Source organism: Dendrobates tinctorius, unplaced genomic scaffold (assembly GCF_039654945.1).
Source record: "Dendrobates tinctorius isolate UK_male_01 unplaced genomic scaffold, ASM3965494v1 ptg000147l, whole genome shotgun sequence".
Classification (NCBI taxonomy): Eukaryota; Metazoa; Chordata; class Amphibia; order Anura; family Dendrobatidae; genus Dendrobates; species Dendrobates tinctorius.
The window spans coordinates 9,604,491-9,625,021 of NW_027361814.1; the positions used below are offsets into that span (position 1 = coordinate 9,604,491).

The 20,531-nt window shown below is 43.0% G+C and overlaps 1 protein-coding gene across 6 annotated transcripts in view; it reads left to right on the forward strand.

Annotated features, from left to right (window-relative positions):
* The window catches only part of LRRC27 (leucine rich repeat containing 27), a 321,234-nt gene that overhangs the window by 266,361 nt on the left and 34,342 nt on the right, over positions 1–20,531 (forward strand). For all 6 annotated transcript variants that reach the window (XM_073546396.1, XM_073546395.1, XM_073546393.1 and 3 more), the window contains one exon: positions 14,515–14,573. In XM_073546396.1, the coding sequence (XP_073402497.1) occupies positions 14,515–14,573 (59 nt within the window). The remainder of the gene's footprint in view (positions 1–14,514; positions 14,574–20,531) is intronic.

The following is a 20,531-nucleotide window of genomic DNA, read 5'->3' on the forward strand; positions in this document are numbered from 1 at the left end:
CAAATTAAATGAAGATAATAACACCAAAGAATTTGTGTTTGCAATCATTTTCAGGAAGAAACTGAGTATTATCTGACAAAATTGCAGGGGTGTCAATACTTTTGGCCACAACTGTGTATATATATATTGTGGTGTAGTTAGCACTATGTCAGCTAGGGGGCGCTGTGTGGGTGTCCCAGGACGGGTGTACAGGCACATTCAGTGTGGTAACAGGAGCAGGGTCCTAAATGACCATTATGGGTCTCAAGGTGGGTGGCCTTGGGATGCAGGCTCCAGGGTGTATTGATCAGCAGAGGTACTGCTGATCTTTCTGTTACACTGTGTCAGGGAAGCCTGTGTGTGTCTATACAACCTTTAGTGATGTCATAGCCATGTGATCACCTGTGGGTGTGGTTACAGGGCTATGTAATTGAGGTGTTTGGCACATGTGAGAGTGTGAGGGAGTCTGTCTGAGTGTGGACAGACTTCCATGTGGGACACTACAGAGAGTGTATATGGGGAGGACTACAGCTCCCAGCATGTGCTGAGACTCTCAGTCCGAGTCTGAAGCCACGGACATTTCTGTTCCTTTGCCTGAAGTGAAGGTTACATTTCAGTGTTATGCTGTCTATGGTTTATGGAGTAATAAACCTGGTGAAATTTTAAAGGAACGTGCCTCATGTTTGTCTCCCGCTGCACCTAAGCGAGTCGAATCCCTACAATATATATATATATATATATATATATATATATAAACAAAATAAATATAAAGGAATATATAGAGAAAAGAAACTGCTCACAATAAAGACCATTACTGGTCCAGCTTGTATACTCGTCCTATCTCACTAATAATGATGTACTATCCTTGTCTGAGGGGATGCTGAGCAAGTGGAAGGAGACTTATAGCCATTTTTAAATCAGCCAATCCTGGCTTTTAAACAACAGCCAATTGGCTACATGAAGAGAGAAGGAAGATCCGGCACTGGAGACTTGATAAAATCCACGATAAGTTTTATTCACATAATTTCATGATAAAACCATAAAGGGGAAAACAGACCCCCCACGCCTGACGCGTTTCGAACCTTACACCAGGTTCTTCCTCAGAGACAATTGGCTACATGGAAGCCAAACGGCGTTCATTTATTACATTGTTTACACAGGCTGAGAAACATTTATGCACAGAGATTGATCGGTCTGTGCTCACAGAGTATTATGTTATCGCAGCCCATGTCTTGTTTTACATGGGGCGATGTGTAGTCGACAAGGGCATTGTCATGATCCAGATCGGGTTTTGAGTCCTGTCTGTCCATGTTCCCGGTCTGGTCATTTCAGGGGTTAACTTTTCTCAGCCTCAGTCTGGTCTCGGGTTTGCTATTTAGCTCCGCTGCATCCTCCAGGAGGTGTCAGCTACAGTTCTGCCTTCGTCGTGTGTATCTGACTCTGGTATATCCTGATTTGTCCTGCTGTGATCCCTGTCTTGCCCTGTGTCTGTTTATTCCCTCTGTCTGTCCTGACATTCCTTGTAAGTTTGTTGATTCCCTGATTTTGACTTGGCTTGCATTCGGACCTGCCTCTGTCTTTTGTCTTTGTCTTATCCGCTTCCGACCGTTGCTCATCCCCTGGCTTGTTGCTGACCACGTGTACTGCGGTGACCTCTGGTACTTTTGCTCCTAACTGTTTCTGACTCGGCTTGTCTGACCATTCTTTCGCCACCTGGTGTCGCTTGTGCTGCTGCTCAGTGTTGCTACGCTGTGTGTGCAACCTCTCTTCCCTCACCAGCACCCCCTGGTGGAGGTTGCGCTATACTGCACTGCAGTAGCATGACAGTCGTATTATAAAATTACCTATTTTCATCAGTGTTTTATAATAAAAATAGTAATTTTATTTCTATAGCGCCAAAATATTCCACAGCACTTTACATTTTAGAGCAGACTTGTTTAGACAATAAAATACATTACAGAAAAACAATAATCACATGAATTAACCGATACCAAGAGGAGTGAGGGTCCTGCTGTTTGCAAGCTTAAAATCTATGAGCAAATAGGGGGGACACGAAAGGTGAATGGTAAAAAGTGCTTGTATTGTACGGTCCAGCAATCAATGTAATATGATGTTCACGTAGCGCTGCATGAACCGGTCACTAAGGCCTCTTTCACACTTCAGTTATTTGCATCAGTTAAAATCCGCCAAAAAGGCAGACAAGCGGATCCGTTCTCAACTGATGTGAACGGATGGCACAGGATCAGTTTTTAGACGGATCCTGAAAATGAGGAAATTTAAAGGAACCGCTGGCTGGGAAGGAGAGAGGGAGAGAGAGAGAGAGAGAGATGCAAGCTCCGCTTGGAAATCTTTGAGGATGGTGACGGACACTAACATTGTGGCGGATCCTCACAAAAACGGATGCAACGGACGGCAATCAGTCAGGATCCGCCAATAATGAAAGTCAATGGGGAAAAAAACGGATCCGCAAAGAAAAATGTCGGATCCGTTTTTTTTCAAAATTGGCGGATCTTGACTGATTGTCTAAAACGGAAGTGTGAAAGAGGCATAACCAGTATGTGTACTGACGCAGAGCACTATTAAGTGCATGAAGGGTGTGAGAACAGATGACACAAGGGTCCTGGTTTTTAATACAATTTTGAAAGGGCAAAATAGAGATAGTTGTTAAGAATGGGTCACCGAGGAGGAAAAAGCAAAACAAGCTAAGCCACAGAAAACCAGAATGGTTGGTAACTATGCAGATTGCAGATCCCTGATCTTACCACACAACTAGCAGTAGCCGTGGAGCGTGCCTACGATGAACCTAGAAGCCTCGTCACGGCTGGAGGACTACATAAGCCTAAAGCAAGAAAAGGGAAAACTAACTGCCCCAGAGCAGACCCCAAAGGAATAGATAGCCCCCACACATGTATTGACGGTGAAACAAGATGAAGGCACAAACACAGGCAGGAAAATAGGCTGAGCAAATGATGGGGCCCAAACTAACTAGACAGGAAAGGGAAGACACTGTCTGCAACCTGCAAAAAACCCTACAAAAATAATGTCCAACACTTCAGATAGCAAAATTAACCCTGAAGTCACTAGACTTCTCCCACTATATCAGCACTCTGAAATATTCTGAGACAGAGCAAAAAGAGACCGAACTAGTAAGGGACAAAAAGCCAATTGGCAAAATACTGATAAATAAGAGTGGAAATTCAGCTCAGCCCCCAGCCGGGGCTGGCAGACCACACAAAAAACTGAATAGACCAACAAAATCAAGTGTGAACATTAGCAGAAAAACTTAGCTTTAGATGACTGGAACAGAGCTGAAAACCAAGAGTTGACAAGCCAGAAGGAATAACCAGCAACTGAATAGGGCGTCGGCTGTCTTAAATCCAATCTGAGAATCCTGAGATCCAATCGTCATCCTCATTCTCAGGTGGCAAATCTCCACCGATCAAACCAGCCGCACCACCTCCCGTCACCACCAACGGGAGTCCATAACGGGAACTCACAACTGGTGAACCAGAGAATGAACTCACAACAGTACCCCCCCTTGAGGAGGGGTCACCGAACCCTCATTCACGCCACCAGGCCGATCAGGATGGGCTCGGTGAAAAGCACGAACCAATCTATTGGCATGAATATCGTAGGCAGAGACCCAAGAATTATCCTCCTGACCATAACCCTTCCTTTTGACCAAATACTGCAGTCTCCGTCTAACCAAACGAGAATCCAATATTTTCTCTACCTCATATTCCACATTGCCTTCGACCAGCACAGGGTCAGGAGGTGCTGCCATAGGAACCACTGGCTCAACAAGCCTCTTCAACAGAGATTTGTGAAATGCGTTATGGATCTTGAACGTAACTGGAAGAGCCAATCGAAACGAAACAGGATTAAGAATTTCCAAAATCTTATAAGGACCAATAAATCTTGGCTTAAATTTAGAAGATGCAACCTTCATAGGAATATTCTTAGACGACAACCAAACCATATCACCCACTTTAAACCGGGGACCAATGGTCCTATGCCGGTTGGAAAATCGCTGGGCTTTTTCCTGAGAGAGTGACAACTTATCCACCACTTGGTCCCATATCTGCTGCATTCTCTTAACCACAGTGTCCACACCTGGGCAGGACAAAGATTCCACTTGCCCTGAAGAGAATCGAGGATGAAACCCAAAATTACAGAAAAAGGGTGACATCAAAGTGGCAGAACTAGCTCTATTGTTCAGTGCGAATTCGGCCAAGGGCAAAAATGAGACCCAATCATCCTGATCAGCAGATATAAAACATCTCAAATAAGACTCCAAGGTCTGGTTGTTCTCTCAGTCTGTCCATTGGTCTGGGGATGAAACGCGGAGGAGAAGGATAACTGGATTCCCAGATTAGAACAAAGGCTTTCCAGAATCTGGAAACAAACTGGACTCCTCTGTCGGACACAGTGTTCTCAGGAATCCCATGTAACCGAACCACCTGTTGTAAAAACAAGGGCACCAACTTAGCAGAAGATGGCAACTTTGGGAGTGGTACAAGATGGACCATCTTCGAAAACCTATCGCAAATCACCCAGATAAGAGTCATTCTCTGAGAGACAGGAAGATCAGAAATAAAATCCATTGAGATATGGGTCCATGGCCTCTTGTGCACCGGCAAGGGCATCAGCAACCCACTAGAACGAGAACAGGGTTTAGACCGAGAACAAGTCCCACAGGACTGTACAAAATTCCTGACGTCACGAGATAAGGCAGGCCACCAAAAGGACCGACTCACCAAATCTCTGGTACCAAAAATACCTGGATGACCAGCCAATGCGGAGCAATGAATTTCAGTCATCACTCTATCTCCACTGGTCAGGAACACACAATTTTCCCATAGGGCAACGCTCAGGTTTATCCTCCTGAAATTCCTCCAGGGCGCGTCTCAAATTGGGCGAAATTTCAATAAGGAATAAATTCTTGGACTTTGAGTGCGCTGCCAGACGGATTCAATAACCACACAAGGTTAAAAAAGTTAACCCTTTAATCCCTACGCGTTTCGAAGCATAACGCTTCTTTTTCAGGGGTTGATACATCAACCCCTGAAAAAGAAGCGTTATGCTTCGAAACGCGTAGGGATTAAAGGGTTAACTTTTTTAACCTTGTGTGGTTATTGAATCCGTCTGGCAGCGCACTCAAAGTCCAAGAATTTATTCCTTATTGAACTGTGGTACGGTTCCGCTGTGGACCGTTGGACGTGCAGCAGGCTGACTTACTATACAAGCTTTATTTTATCTTTGAGAAGGTGAGTTTAATACATTCAGTAATTGAACATTTTACCCGGATAAGACCCTATTGCGCTTTTGTTTCAACCTTCTAGTGAAAATAACCTTAAATTGGGCGAAATGGCAGAAAGAACTACCCCCTCACCTAGGATGTAGTAGGCTCGGTCACACTAAAAGAATCGGCAAAGAAACTCCTAGAAAGGGCGTCTGCCTTAACATTCTTAGTGCCCGGAAGAAAGGGGACCACAAAATTAAAACGCGTGAAAAACAAGGCCCATCTAGCCTGTCTAGGATTCAAGCGTTTGGCCGACTGCAGATAAATCAAATTCTTGTGATCGGTGAGGACCACAACTTGATGTCTAGCTCCCTCCAACCAATGTCTCCACTCCTCAAATGCCCACTTCATGGCCAACAATTCCCGATTCCCCACGTCATAGTTGCGTTCAGATGGGGAGAACTTTCGAGAAAAGAAGGCACAGGGATTCATCTTAGAAGTCACAGGGTCTTTTTGGGACAAAACAGCTCCTGCACCAATCTCAGAAGCATCTACCTCCACCTGAAATGGAAGTGAGACATCAGGTTGCCGTAAAACTGGAGCTGAAGTAAATCTCTGCTTAAGCTCCTGAAATGCTGAGATAGCCTCAGGAGACCAATTCAGCACATCAGCGCCCTTCTTGGTCAGATCAGTCAGTGGTTTGACAATACCAGAAAAATTACCTGTAAATTTACGATAGAAATTAGCAAAACCCAAAAACTTCAGGAGAGCCTTCAAAGAAGTAGGCTGAACCCAATCATAAATGGCCTGTACCTTGGCCGGGTCCATTTCAATAGTCGATGGAGATAAGATAAATCCCAAAAATGAAATCCTCTGTACACCAAAGAGGCATTTCGATCCCTTAACAAACAGGTAATTCTCCCTCAAAATCCGGAACACAGTCCGGACGTGTTCCACATGAGAATCCCAGTCACTAGAAAATATCAAAATATCGTCCAGATAGATGATCAAAAACTTATCCACAAAGTCCCGGGAAATATCATTCATAAAGGACTGGAAGACAGAAGGGGCATTAGTGAGCCCAAAAGGCATCACCAGGTACTCAAAATGTCCCTCCGGAGAATTAAACGCCGTCTTCCATTCATCCCCGTGCTTGATGCGAATAAGATTATACGCCCCCCTGAGGTCAAGCTTAGTAAACCAGCAGGCACTCTTAACTCTGGAGAATAAATCAGACATCAGAGGTAACGGGTACTGATATTTAACCGTCATCTTGTTAAGGGAACGATAATCAATACACGGTCTTAATGAACCATCTTTCTTGGCCACAAAGAAAAAACCAGCACCTAAAGGTGACGAGGATGGTCTAATATGACCCTTCTCCAACGTCTCCTTAATATAGGATCGCATAGCATCATGATCGGGTACTAATAAGTTGAAAAGCCGACCCTAGGGAAATTTACACCCAGGCATCAACTCAATTGCACAGTCATAACTCCTATGAGGAGGCAAAGATGCAGACTTGCTCTCACTAAATACATCAGAAAAATCAGCTAGATAATCAGGAATATCATGAGACTGAGGAGAGGTGGAGAAAACAGGAGCGTCCCTAAGAACACACTGACAACCCAACTCACCACAGACCCTGATTTCCAATCCAAAACTGGATTATGAGTTTGCAACCAAGGAAAACCCAGAACAATAGTATCATGCAAATTATGTAGCACCAAAAATTTACAATTTTCTTGGTGGTCTGGGGCAACCCGCATCGTCACCTGGGTCCAAAACTGAGGTTTATTCTCCGCCAAAGGAGTAGCATCAATACCCCTCAAAGGAATAGGCGTCCGCAGAGGCGTCATGGACAAACCACAACGTTTAGCAAAATCCAAATCCATCAGATTCAGAGCTGCTCCTGAATCCACAAAAGCCTTCGTGGAAAATGTGGATAAGGAGCAGATCAGAGTAATTGCCAAAAGAAACTTAGGTTGTATACTGCCCACAGCAAATGTGTGTGCAAAACGTTTCTCTCGTTTTGGGCAGACAGAAATAGTATGAGAGACATCTCCACAGAAAAAACACAGCTTATTACGCCTTCTAAACTCCTGACGTTGTGCCCTAGACAAAACTCTACAACATTGCATAGGTTCAGACATTTGTCCAAAAGGTGGCAGCGCCTCCCATGTAGTTTCACGTTCACGTAAACGCCGATCAATTTGAATGGCTAATGACATAGAATCGTCAAGACCAGAGGGAACAGGAAATCCAACCATAGTATCTTTTACGGTTTCTGACAAACCCTTCCGAAAGAGATCTGCCAAGGCACCATCATTCCAGGTAGTAAGGACCGCCCACTTTCAGAATTTTTGACAGTATAACCCTGCAGAATCCTGACCCTGGTTCAATGCCAATATGGCTTTCTCAGCTTGATCAACAGCATTAGGTTCATCATACAACAACCCCAAGGCTTGAAAAAATGCATCCACATTAGTCAGAATAGGATCTTCAGGTGTCAAAGAAAACGCCCAATCCTGGGGATCGCCGCGCAGCAAGGAGATGACAATTTTAACCTGCTGCGCAGAGCTCCCCGATGACTTAGGCTTCAAGGCAAGAAATAATTTACAGTTATTCTTAAAATTCAGAAATTTAGACCGATCCCCAAAAAACACATCAGGAGTAGGGATCCTTGGCTCAGCAGCATGTGAATGAACGAGATAGGTGGAAATTCCCCGCACTTCAGCAGTGAGCTGCTCCACACGATCAGACAATTGCTTAATCTCCATTAAAAAAAAACATCCTCCTACGGCCCCAGAGAAAAAGAGGAAAAAATATACATATAAAAAAAAAAAAAATTCTGACACTTTTTTTTTTTTACAATTCTTTCCTGCTTTTGAGTACCCTAGAATCTGTGGTATGGCTGGTGATTCTGTTATGAATGGGTCACCGAGGAGAAAAAAGCAAAACAAGCTAAGCCACAGAAAACCAGAGTGGTTGGTAACTATGCAGATTGCAGATCCCTGATCTTACCACACAACTAGCAGTAGCCATGGAGCGTGCCTACGATGAACCTAGACGCCTCATTACGGCCGGAGGACTACATAAGCCTAAAGCAAGAAAAGGGAAAACTAACTGCCCCAGAGCAGACCCCAAAGGAATAGATAGCCCCCACACATGTATTGACGGTGAAACAAGATGAAGGCACAAACACAGGCAGGAAAATAGGCTGAGCAAATGATGGGGCCCAAACTAACTAGACAGGAAAGGAAAGGGAAGACACTGTCTGCAACCTGCAAAAAACCCTACAAAAATAATGTTCAACACTTCTGATAACAAAATTAACCCTGAAGTCACTAGACCTCTCCCACTATATCAGCACTCTGAAATATTCTGAGACAGCAAAAAGAGACCGAACTAGTAAGGGACAAAAAGCCAATTGGCAAAATACTGATAAATAAGAGTGGAAATTCAGCTCAGCCCCCAGCCGGGGCTGGCAGACCACACAAAATACTGAATAGACCAACAAAATCAAGTGTGAACATTAGCAGAAAAACTTAGCTTTAGATGACTGGAACAGAGCTGATAACAAGAGCTGACAAGCCAGAAGGAATCACCAGCAACTGAATAGGGCGTCGGCTGTCTTAAATCCAATCAAGTATGACCCCCAAGACAGCAGGCATGTTGCTGGGGAGTAATGGTGGAACCACACACGGAAACGGCAATGTCGGGCATAGGTAATCAAGTAGAGGGAGGAAACACGAGGCGATCAGTTTTGTTTTTTGGTTTTTGACAGGTTCAGTTTCAGATAAAGGGAGGACATGATGTTAGAGACATCAATGATAAGATTTTCGTCAGTTTGGTCACAGGGTCAGTTTTCAACATCAGAGTTTTATCAGTATGCAAAAACAAAAACTGAAGAAGGTTTCTTACGCTTCTTTTATGAAACAGGCAGTGAAAACCATGCATTTTAAAAATTATGCACTGCACGCAAATTAGGATTTATCTGATCTTCACAGTCCTCTATTTCCCAGTAGATGGGACTCGCATGATCTCTTTTACACCTTCAAGTGTAGGTACAAAATAGGTTTCTAGTTCTCCATTAATCCATACCGTATCTACCACCTAGTTTCAGGTGCCTCTTGCCTCACCTATCAATAGTGAAGCTCATGGGAGATTAATTTACCACAAGAACATTTTTATTATACTTGCAGAATAAAAACGCATTTAAATCAGCATATAAAATTGGGGTGAGGTCAGCTGCCTGACTCAGAGTTTCGCCATAACGGCTTCTTCCAGGGCCTTGACCTCCACAACCTCACTTCCTGTTTAAATAGTTCAAAGCACCGATGTCTTTATAAACACCAGCAATATCATATAAATTCCATCACATCGAAGGGGGCATACAAACTCCGGTCATGGGAATTCTATTCAAAGATTGTAATAACGCAAATAAAATTAGAAAGTGTCAATAAAATGAAATAAACTCATGTATGTGCTGAAAAGAGATGCGCTAGGAACATGTTAAAAACTTAAATGAATCTGAATAAAACATGATTTTATACTTCATGTTTTGAGAAAAAAAATCCATATCTCAGGGTCTTTGATCCTCATCAGTGCAAAACAGGAGTCTTGGTACTAGGCTAAGTATGGTTGTTAGTGGTGGGGATCTGAGAGGTAGAATCATTCCTAATTGGAAGAGAGGTCTGAGTGATGTCCCCTTTTTTTCATATACTTCAATTAACGCAGATCAAAATCAGATGTTTTTCCGGTTTGGTGCAGACCAATCTGTCCTCAAAAAGTGCACACCATTTGAACAGCCCCATAGATTACCATTATGACAAGGCTTATCTGTGAAAAGCATGGATAGAACTCATAAGTGAAGAGCAGACGTCTGCATGAGCCCCTGTGATGATGTAAAGTGAGCATTTTGCTCGTACTTCAGGTAATTGTCGGCCTGTTTAGATATTGGTGCCTCATTTATTAATTCCTCTAAATTAGACAGAGTTGCTTTAATTGTGCATACCAGGCATTTCCTGTGACCGCACCAAATGTATCAGAGAGAGAAGAAAACGTGAGCATGCGTGCCCACCCTCGCAAGGTGGACGTAGAAAGGGCTGTTCCATAGAAACAGCAGGGCAAATGTGCTCGTTATTCCTAGAAAAAAATATTTTTCGGACTATAAGACGCACCCCAAATTTTCTGAAGGAAAATAGTGAAAAAATATAATGTGTTAAATGGGGGTCCATCTTACAGTCTGAATCCAGCTTACCGGGGGTTCGGCACAGGTGAAGGAATGGTCACAGGGGTCATTCGGTGGTCCAGGCTGGTGCAGTGGCGTCCGGGAAATCCCATCCCAGGCTGGTGCGGTGGTGGTGCTCTGTGGTGCAGCAGGGCTCCGCCAGCATTTTACACCAGGTACGGCAGTGGTGGTGCTCCTCAGTGGGGCGGCGGTGCTCCTTGCCGAGATCTGAATCTGAACATACGCCGCCCCCACGGCCATTTTCCCGGAGGCCACCACATCGCAGCATTTGATTTGCAGGGGCCTCCGTGCTTTCACGAAATGCCGGTGGAGCCCCGCTGCCCCACATAGATCCACCACTGCTGTCGCCCCACAGAGGAACACCACCACCGCCGCCACACAGAGGAGCACCACCGCCGCCACACAGAGGAGCACCACCGCCGCCCCACACAGTAGCAACACAGCCGTACCAGCCTGGGAAGGGAGGCTGCATCACCCTGCAGCGTCGGATCGGGACCGCCGCCACAGTATTTGTAAGTATATTTCAACCATAAAACTTTTAAGGGGAAAAAGTGCGTTTTATGGTCCGTAAAATACGATAAGTATTTTTTTAAATAAATTTATTGTAAAATAAATTAAATTATGACACTCACCTGTGCATAAAGGTTCAGAAGGTTGCCGTTTCGCACTGGTCCCTAATTTTTTAATTAAGTATAAATACATAATTGTTTACAATCATAGGGTCGGTTTACCTATAAACTATATTCTACGTGCTAAAGCCACTTTGAGTTCATATCCTAATTGTACATTTAAAGGGAACCTGTAAGCAAGATTTTGCTGTGTCATCTGAGAGCAGCTTGATGTAGGCGCAGAGAGCCTGATTTTAGGAGTTGTGTAGCAGTGGTCAGAATGTCAGCCCTGTTTCACCCAAACCCCTGATTGGCAGCTTCTTCTGTACATTGTTAGCAAGCTGACAGTGAGTGGTGGAGGTGGGGGTTACACAGATTAGCAGGACTGGCCTGTATGTGAGACCTAGTCCAGCAGTGATAATCTCCTGATAAAATACTGATTGTATTGAAACTACAGCGCACAGCCTAATAAGTGACACATCCCTGAAATCAGGGTCTTGGGGCCTATATCATGCTACTCTCAGATTAAATAGCAAAAACCTGCTGACAGATTCCTTTTAAATGACATTGTAATTGTTTTCTGAATACGAATGAGGGGAGTGGCTACAGCACAAAATTTAAAGGTACGTCGGCAGTGAAAATGACACATTACATTGCGCAGTAAAGGATGAAATCTGAATTTAAAATTAACATTCAGTGGATGTCAAATCTGCCAATACTGACACAAAAGCCGCTGGATATCTGACACACGGGCATGTGCCCAAAAAGGACCCGATGGTTTGAGTCACTGTAGAATTGTCTGTAGTCTATAGGTGTATCGCTCACAAATCAATGGCTGGAATATGGGAATGTTTTAAAAGCGTAAAACTTCTGCTGCATTATTTAACTCTTCCTGATGCATAATTTAGCTGAAGATAATTATCCACACTCAGTTCTCCACATAGACACCTGGTGCTTAATTCACATCGTGCAGTAAGCGCTTCCACTGTCACGTAAAGGACGAGAAAGTCAGTGTGGAGGCCCTGTATTACACGAATGCCCAATACCGGGAATAAAGGAGTAGCTCGGTGGCTCAGTGGTTAGCACTGTGGCCTGGGGTTAGTATCCAGCCAAAGGCAACATCTGTATGGAGTTTGTATGTTCTCCTTGTGTTTGCGTGGATTTTCTCATACACTCCAAAAACATTAAACTGATGCGTTAAGTGGCTAAGCGTGGATTGCCAGTACCCAGGGCAAGGCAAGTATTTTGGGCTCCCTAACCCCTGCCCCATAACTACTCCCTTCCATACTGTAAGTCCAGTTATGAACTCCTTATAACCCAAGTACATGTATTGTATTTTAAGAAGATACTGAAAATGTAAAAAAGAAAGTTATAGATTGTAATATTATTTTTTATTACACTTCTGTGTTTTTTATGCAAAAAAATGTTTTATTCTTATCCCTAACCCTAGCGCAAATCCTAGTCCTAGCCCTAACCCTAATCATAACCAGTCCTATCTCTAGAGCCGTAGCCCTAGCCTTAAAAAAGTTGGGATAGCTCCCTCAGTAGGTCTCTGTTTCTCCTTTCCCAAACTACAAGTGAGAGGCGTTGGAGTTATGGGAGAGTACAGTGCAGCCAGTGGTGTACCATCTATGGCGGCAAGCCATGCGGCTGCTATGGATCTCTTGAGTATGGGACCCCCCACCCGTCATCCTGAATGCCAATACAGTTGAAAATGTCTGACGTATCAGCGCATCGGGCGTGAGGATGTTACTACATGACACCTGCTGTGCTGAGATATGCAACGCTTCAGAATGCTTGCTGCAGAGACTGGGGCAGCAGGGGAATGAGGAGGAGAGGTGAGTATTGTTTTTTGTTTAAATCAGTTAGTACATTGTGGTGGACATAATACTGTAAAGAGGATTATGGAGTGTGCATTATACTATATGGAGGACTATGGGGAGTGCTTTATACTGTATGGATGACTATGGGGAGTGCTTTATTCTATATGGAGGACTATGGGGAGTGTATTATACTATATGGAGGACTATGGTGAGTGTATGTTACTATATGGAGGACTATTGGGAGTTATTTATACTGTATGGATGACTATGGGGAGTGCATTATACTATATGGAGGGCCATGGGAGTGCATTATACTATATGGAGGACTATGGGGAGTGCTTTATACTGTATGGATGACTATGGGGAGTGCTTTATTCTATTTGGAGGACTATGGGGAGTGTATTATACTATATGGAGGACTATGGTGAGTGTATGATACTATATGGAGGACTATTGGGAGTTGTTTATACTGTACGGATGACTATGGGGAGTGCATTATACTATATGGAGGGCCATGGGAGTGCATTATACTATATGGAGGACCATGGGGTGCATTATACTATATGGAGGGCTCTGTGGGAGCCTTTATCCTTTATTGAGGGCTATGTGGGGGCCATTATACTGTATGCTAGCAATTATACAATGTGAAAGTTTTTATGGGGTCCATCATACTGTGTGGAGGCCATTTCACTGTTTTGAGGGGTAATTGGGGCCATTATACAGTGTTGAGAGGTGTGTCGCCATTAAAATGTATGTAGGCCCATTATACTGCATGGAAGGGCTGTGTAGGGGTCACAGTTGGGAGATCACACTGTGTTAGGGTCACCATACTTTGCCGGAGAAGTTGAGGTGGGGTACTGCTGGGTCATTATGCTGTGCCTGTGGAGGGTATCATACAGTATTTGCGGGGTACCTCTGTTTGCATCATACACTATGGGAAAAAATGACAGGGGAATCAGGAGCTGCAGTAGGAGGATACTTACGGTACTTTGTAAAGGCTGCAAAGTTGTAAGATATGCTCTTCTGTGACACCGCAAAATATTTTTTTTTCTTGATGATTTCTGTGTACGCTCCTGAGTGCAGCCTTTGTCATTTTAGTCACTATTTATGCAAAGCGCAACAGTCAAGATGAGTATAACATTGGCTGCTGCACTCTGCCTAGGCTGTGTCCAAGATGACAAAGCCCACCTTGTCATCAGCTTCAGTGCTCTGCATAGGCAGCAACTGTGTTAACAAAATTCTCAGTAGAAACACATCTTGATTGCTGCTCTCTGCATAGTTTTGTCACTAGATCCCTGCACCCTTGCGCTGCTACATAAAGCAGCAGTTGTATGAGAAGGTGGTGGAATTTTGCTTCCCCCATAAAATATTTGCTCCCATCTCCCTGCTCCCATCTGACGCTACTGAGCGGCCTTCAGTAAATATATTGGCTTTGCCTAATGAGCGAGAGAAAAAAAGATGATCTCATTAGGGGCAGACACTGATATGTTAGATGGCAACCTGCGTAGAGCGCTGCGGAATATGTTGGTGTAATATGTACAGTATGTTGGAATAAGCAGCAGTAAATGAACACATTGTTATGTTCCGCTGTCTTCACTTTTCCCACAGGCACCTCCAATATCTCCTTCTGGAAGGAAATCCCATCAGAGCGCTTCCTATAGAACTCGGTAAGTGAAGTATTGGGTGGATTATGTGTACAGTAAATACAGTAATATTTACGCTCCTTTGTGTTGATATTTTAGTTTTCCTTTTTTTAATGTTTTATTATGTAAGACAATGAAGTTTATTTATATATTTCGCTCGGTTGTGTCGTTTTTTAGTATGTAGGTATTTTTGCACTTTGTGCATAGGACGCTTGACACCGCCTTCTTTTTCAGCTTGGGGTTATTAATATATAGGACTAATATAATTAAATCCCAAAACACTTTTACACTATTATATTTTGTATACATTTCGTATGTGACCTATTTTTACCCATGAGGTTAATTCATCGGGGTAAGATTACAGTGAGGTGGATTTGTCGTCATCTCTGTAGCTGGATGCTTTGCCTGCCGATCGCCCTTCATCAGGTTTATTTGCTTTTTGACGCTGATTTGATTGCAATAGAATAATGATTTAATCGCTGAGTTCCTGATTAGTAATTTGCATATTTTAATACCGGATATTGTTTACTCTTTAGACTAACGAATAAAACAAGTTGCAAAAAAGAAAAAAATCGAGCAGAATTTTGTCTTCAGCATCATTGCGCTAATGGGAAAAGTATTAACCCCATAATTCACATCTTTATGGGGGTCACTCTAGGAGAATGGTTGAAGGCATTTGAGGGTCTATTCCTATCACTGCTGCACTTTGCATGCAACATGTACTCATGTCACTTATAAATATAGAAAATAGCAAATTTTTACATTCTGGTTTGACCTGTTACAGTTATTTTAAGGTTCTATAGACATAGGATAAGCATATGATATTGTCCCTGGTGTCCAGTGGAAATAAGACTAATTTATATTATTATTATATATTTCCTGGTGTCGACTGGGTTGGAGAGTAAGTGGTTACCATGGATAAAATTAGGTTATATGCCGCAGCGTTCAGTGTAGATAAGACTAAGTTATATTCCCTGGTGTCTAGTGAAAATCAAGATACGGTAAGTTTTATTCTCTGTTGTCTGTTGGGATAAGGGTGGGTAATATTCCATTCGTGTAAAATGGGGAAAAGGATTGATTATAAATTGCCTTGTGTCCAGTGAAGATAAGTGTAGGTCACTTTCAGTGGGCACATGGATAGGTTATATTCCCTGGTGTATAGTGGCAATAAGAATTATTGGTGCCTAGTGGATAAGAGAATGCGTTATTTTCTCTTGTTGTCAGTGGAAATAATAATAGGCTATATTCCCTAATGACCAGTGGAGATAAGGATAGATTATATATTCCCTGGTGTCCAGAGGAGATAAGGATAGATTATATATTCTCTGGTGTCCAGTGGAGATAAGGATATATTATATATTCCCTGGTGTCCAGTGGCGATAAGGATAGATTATATAATCCCTGGTGTCCAGTGGAGATAAGGATAGATTATATAATCCCTGATATCCAGTGGAGATAAGGATATATATATTCCCTGGTGTCCAGTGGAGATAAGGATAGATTATATAATCCCTGATATCCAGTGGAGATAAGGATATATTATATATTCCCTGGTGTCCAGTGGAGATAAGGATATATTATATAATCCCTGGTATCCAGTGGAGATAAGGATATATTATATATTCCCTGGTGTCCAGTGGAGATAAGAATATATTATATAATCCCTGGTGTCCAGTGGAGATAACAATATATTATATATTCCCTGGTGTCCAGTGGAGATAAGAATATATTATATAATCCCTGGTGTCCAGTGGAGATAAGGATAGATTATATAATCCCTGGTATCCAGTGGAGATAAGGATATATTATATAATCCCTGGTGTCCAGTGGAGATAAGGATAGATTATATAATCCCTGGTGTCCAGTGGAGATAAGGATAGATTATATATTCCCTGGTGTCCAGTGGGGATCAGTATAGTTTTTATATTTAATGATGTTCAGTGAGATAAGGATATATATATTCTAGTGCTAATAGGTTATAATTTATGGAGTCCATTGGGGATGAGGATAGGGTGTATACTGTCTAGTGTTCAGTAGGGATAATGATAGGTTATATTCCCTGGTGTCCATAGGGGTAAGGGTAGGTTACAGTCCCTGATGTCTTGTGGAACAAAGATAGGTTCTATTCCCCATTATATAGAGGAGATAATTATAGGTTATATTCCCTGGTGTACGGAGGGATAAGCATAGGTTATGCAGTATATTGCCTGAGGTTTAGAGGGGATAAGAATTGGTTATATACCCTGGCATAGAGTAGAGATAATTATAGGATATGTTCCCTGGTGTGCAGTGGGGATGATAATAGATTTAATCCCCTACTGTACAGTGAGGAAGAAAAGATAAGTCACAATCATAGGAGTATTTTAATGATGTCAATTTATTATATTCCCTCTGTGTACAGTGGTTATACAGTGGCATGTATAAGTTTGTGCACCCCTTGTCAAAATTACTGTTATTGTGAACAGTTAAGAGGTCGAAGATGAAATGATCTCTAAGGCTACTTTTAAACTTACCGGTTTTTTTGCGGCCCGTTTTTGCGCGCCGTATCGCCGCAATTTTCAAGGTCTGCCGCAATAACAGACCGCAAAAACCTTGCGGATTACTTTTTTAATGTTTCCAATATTATGGAAGAAGTATTGGAAAAAAAACCACGTTCCGCAAAACCAGAAGTGACGGTGCACCGCAAAAACAAACTTTCGTTTGTTTTTGTGGCCCCATTGATTTTCAATGGGGGCCGTGTCCGTAAGCCATGAAAATGATCGAGCAGGCTCGATCTTTTTTCACGCCCGCAAATACGGCCCTCACGGCCATACGGCACACACCGCTCCCTCTATTTTTTGCGGGCCGATTTTGTGGCCCCATTGAAATCTATTGGGGCCACAAAAACGGCCCGCAAAAACACGGTAAATGTAAAAGAAGCCAAAAAGGCCTAAAGTTAAAGATTACACATTTCCTCTCTATTTTAGGCAAAAAAAATATTTTCATCTTTTACATTTTAAAAATTACAAACAGGAAAATGAGCCGATGCCAAAGTTTGGGCACCCTGCATGGTTAGTACCTAGTTGCTCCCCCTTTTGAAAGTACCACAGCTTGTAATCAATTTTTGTAGCCAGACAGTAGTCTTTCAAATCTTGTTTGAGGGATTTTCATCCATTCAAAATTCTTCCAATTCTGTGAGATTCCAGCTTGTTGAGATGCTCTTTTGCACACTCCTAATGCTACATTTTATGGTGAGGATGCTCGAGAGGTTTTCTTGTGATGACTGTTGTGAATTCCCTGGCTCCGACTTCTGAGCCGAAGCTCCCCCTGCTCCCTCCGGTGGTTACTGGAGGTAGTGGAGCTGGCCAGATTGACAGAGGTCTGCCACCTGATGATGATGATGACAACAATTGGAGATTTGGGGTTACTGATTGGAGTATTTAAGTCTGCAGACTTCCTGCAATCCCTGCTGGTGATTACTTTCCTGTGCATTCAGAGGTCTGATGTCTCCTGCCCTGATCCTGCATTGTTCAGCTAAGTGGTTCATTTGCTAATCCTTTGCATCTGATCTGGTTTTGTCTCTCTCTGCTTGTTGTGCGGGTTCAGTTTGCTCCTCTGGGGGCTGTGCTGGACCACCGATCCATATGTTACAGCCTGTGTCAGTTTGTTCAGTCCCCTGTTATATTGGTCTCTTTTGCTTTGCTTCCAGTTCATACCGGAGTGCTGATATAGTGGGGGTGAAGTCATGTGACTTCATTGTTTTTTTGTACATCAGACATGTTGGATTTTTCAGGGTTTTTTGCGTGATTGCAGGCAGTGTCTTTCCTTTCCTGTCCTGTCTAGTCAGTTTGGGCACCATCGTTTGCTCAGCCTATTTTCCTACCTGCGTTTGTGTTTTCATCTTGTCTCACCGACAGTATATGTTTGGGGGCTATCTATTCCTTTGGGGTCTGCTCCTGGGCAGTTTAGATTTCCCCTTTCTTGCTTTAGGCTTAGTTAGCTCTCCGGCTGTGCCGAGGCGTCTAGGGCATCGTAGGTACGCTCCATGGCTACTGCTAGTTGTGTGGACAGGATCAGGGGTCCGCAATCCGCTTAGTTACCAACCTCTCTGGTTTTCTGGTGGCTTAGCCTGTTCCTGCCATCCTCCACGGTGACCCATTCATAACAGATGACTTTTCCATGAAGGCCATATTTGTGCAGGTGTCTCTGAACAGTGGAACAATGTGCTATAACTCCAGATTCTGCTAAATCTTTCTGAACATTTTTTTGTAGTCAATCGGGGCTCCTGTTTTGCCTCTCTGGCAGTCTTAGAGCAGCTCTCACTGAAATTTTTATTTGGTCTTCCAGACCTTATCTTGACCTCCACTGTTCCTGGTGACAGCTATTTCTGAACTACATTTGAGGAAAGGGCAACTTGAAAACGCTTTGCTATCTTTTTATCGTCTTCTCATGCTTTGTGGGCCTCCACCATTTTAATTTTCAGAGTGCTAGAAAGCTGCTTAGAAGAACCCAAGGCTTCTGTTTTTTGGCACAAAGTTAGAGGAGGCTCCGTTTTTATACAGCTGGGAAATTAGCATCACCTGGCCTTTCCTAATGATGAGCATATTATATTCCCTGGTGTCCAGTGGGGATGAGGATGTAAGTTTATTATATTCCCTCTGTATGCTGTGAGTATATATCCTTGGTTCAACTTGAATACGCCACCATTTATTACGGAAGCTATTATGCCAGTGTGGACATAGATGTATCGGTAAGATCCCTCAGGCACAGGGGCCATGTACAAGCGACTACAGTGGTTGCCCTGTAAGTGCTGATCACTTTGATTTCCAAGACACAAATCATAGGCGTCAGTAATGTTTTCGGACCCCTTTATTAGAACTTTGTGCCTACGAATGTCTCCGCTGCCTTTTAGTACGTTTTCTTTCAAATAAAAAGACAAACTACGAAAACAATTTACCATTTCTGATTTTCTAAAACTGATTCTACGCATTGTGCTACTTGTACTCTAGACGGTGAAATAAGCCCCCGATCTCCGGTACGGCAGGTCCGCCGCTGGGGGCTGCGGCTTTGTTGTGTTGAAAGCAGCGAGCAGATTTTAAATTAACACCCAGCTTTTTTGTTTTAATCCCGCTAAGTACTTTAAACTTCCATAAAGCCATTAATAGATCTGTTCCAGTTCCATCTGCTGAGCCCTGACTCTGACGGGCTACGGTTTCCCCGCTTTTTCTTTCTCGATGTCGTAACAGTTAAGATTAATTGCAGCCATTTTCTGTGCTGCTGAGCATGAATGTTTGCTAATGCATTTTGGCAATTGTGTTTCACCGCTCAGAAATTTGCTTATACAGACAGTCGCCCAAATGTATTTCATACTGTGACAATATAATATTGTTTTTCTTTTCGCTGGCGCGTTATGAAAACCTGCAGAGATTTATGCGTTTCAGCGCCTTCGTGGTGGGATTAGCAGGTTAGACAGTGCAAGGGCTGGAGGTTAGTAGCAGTAGGATTAAAGATGAATTTTGATAGGTGATCAATATCGGATGGGTGGGTGTCTGACACCATGGAATAATAATAATCTTAATAATCTTTATTTTTATATAGCGCTAACAAATTCCGCCGCGCTTTACAGTTTGCACACATTAGCATCGCTGTCCCCAATGGGGCTCACAATCTAAACTCCCTTTCAGTATGTCTTTGAATCCCACCGATCAGCTGTTTGCAGCGGCCAGACATACATAGTTTAGGGTGGAGGAACACGACAGCGCCATACACTGTGTAGTAGTAAAATATTGATGCTGCAGTACCCAAAAATGGCCACTACACGGTGTATGGAGCTGCACATTCGACCTCTGATCGTTGAGGGCTCCAGGTCAGATCTCCACTGATCTAATATCAATCACCTATCCTAGGGTAGGTCATCAATATGTAATAATTCATGGAAAACTCTTTGTAATTGCACTCTTTTGTCACTGTTGCATTTTATGTTATCTTCAGAATAGCGTAAGG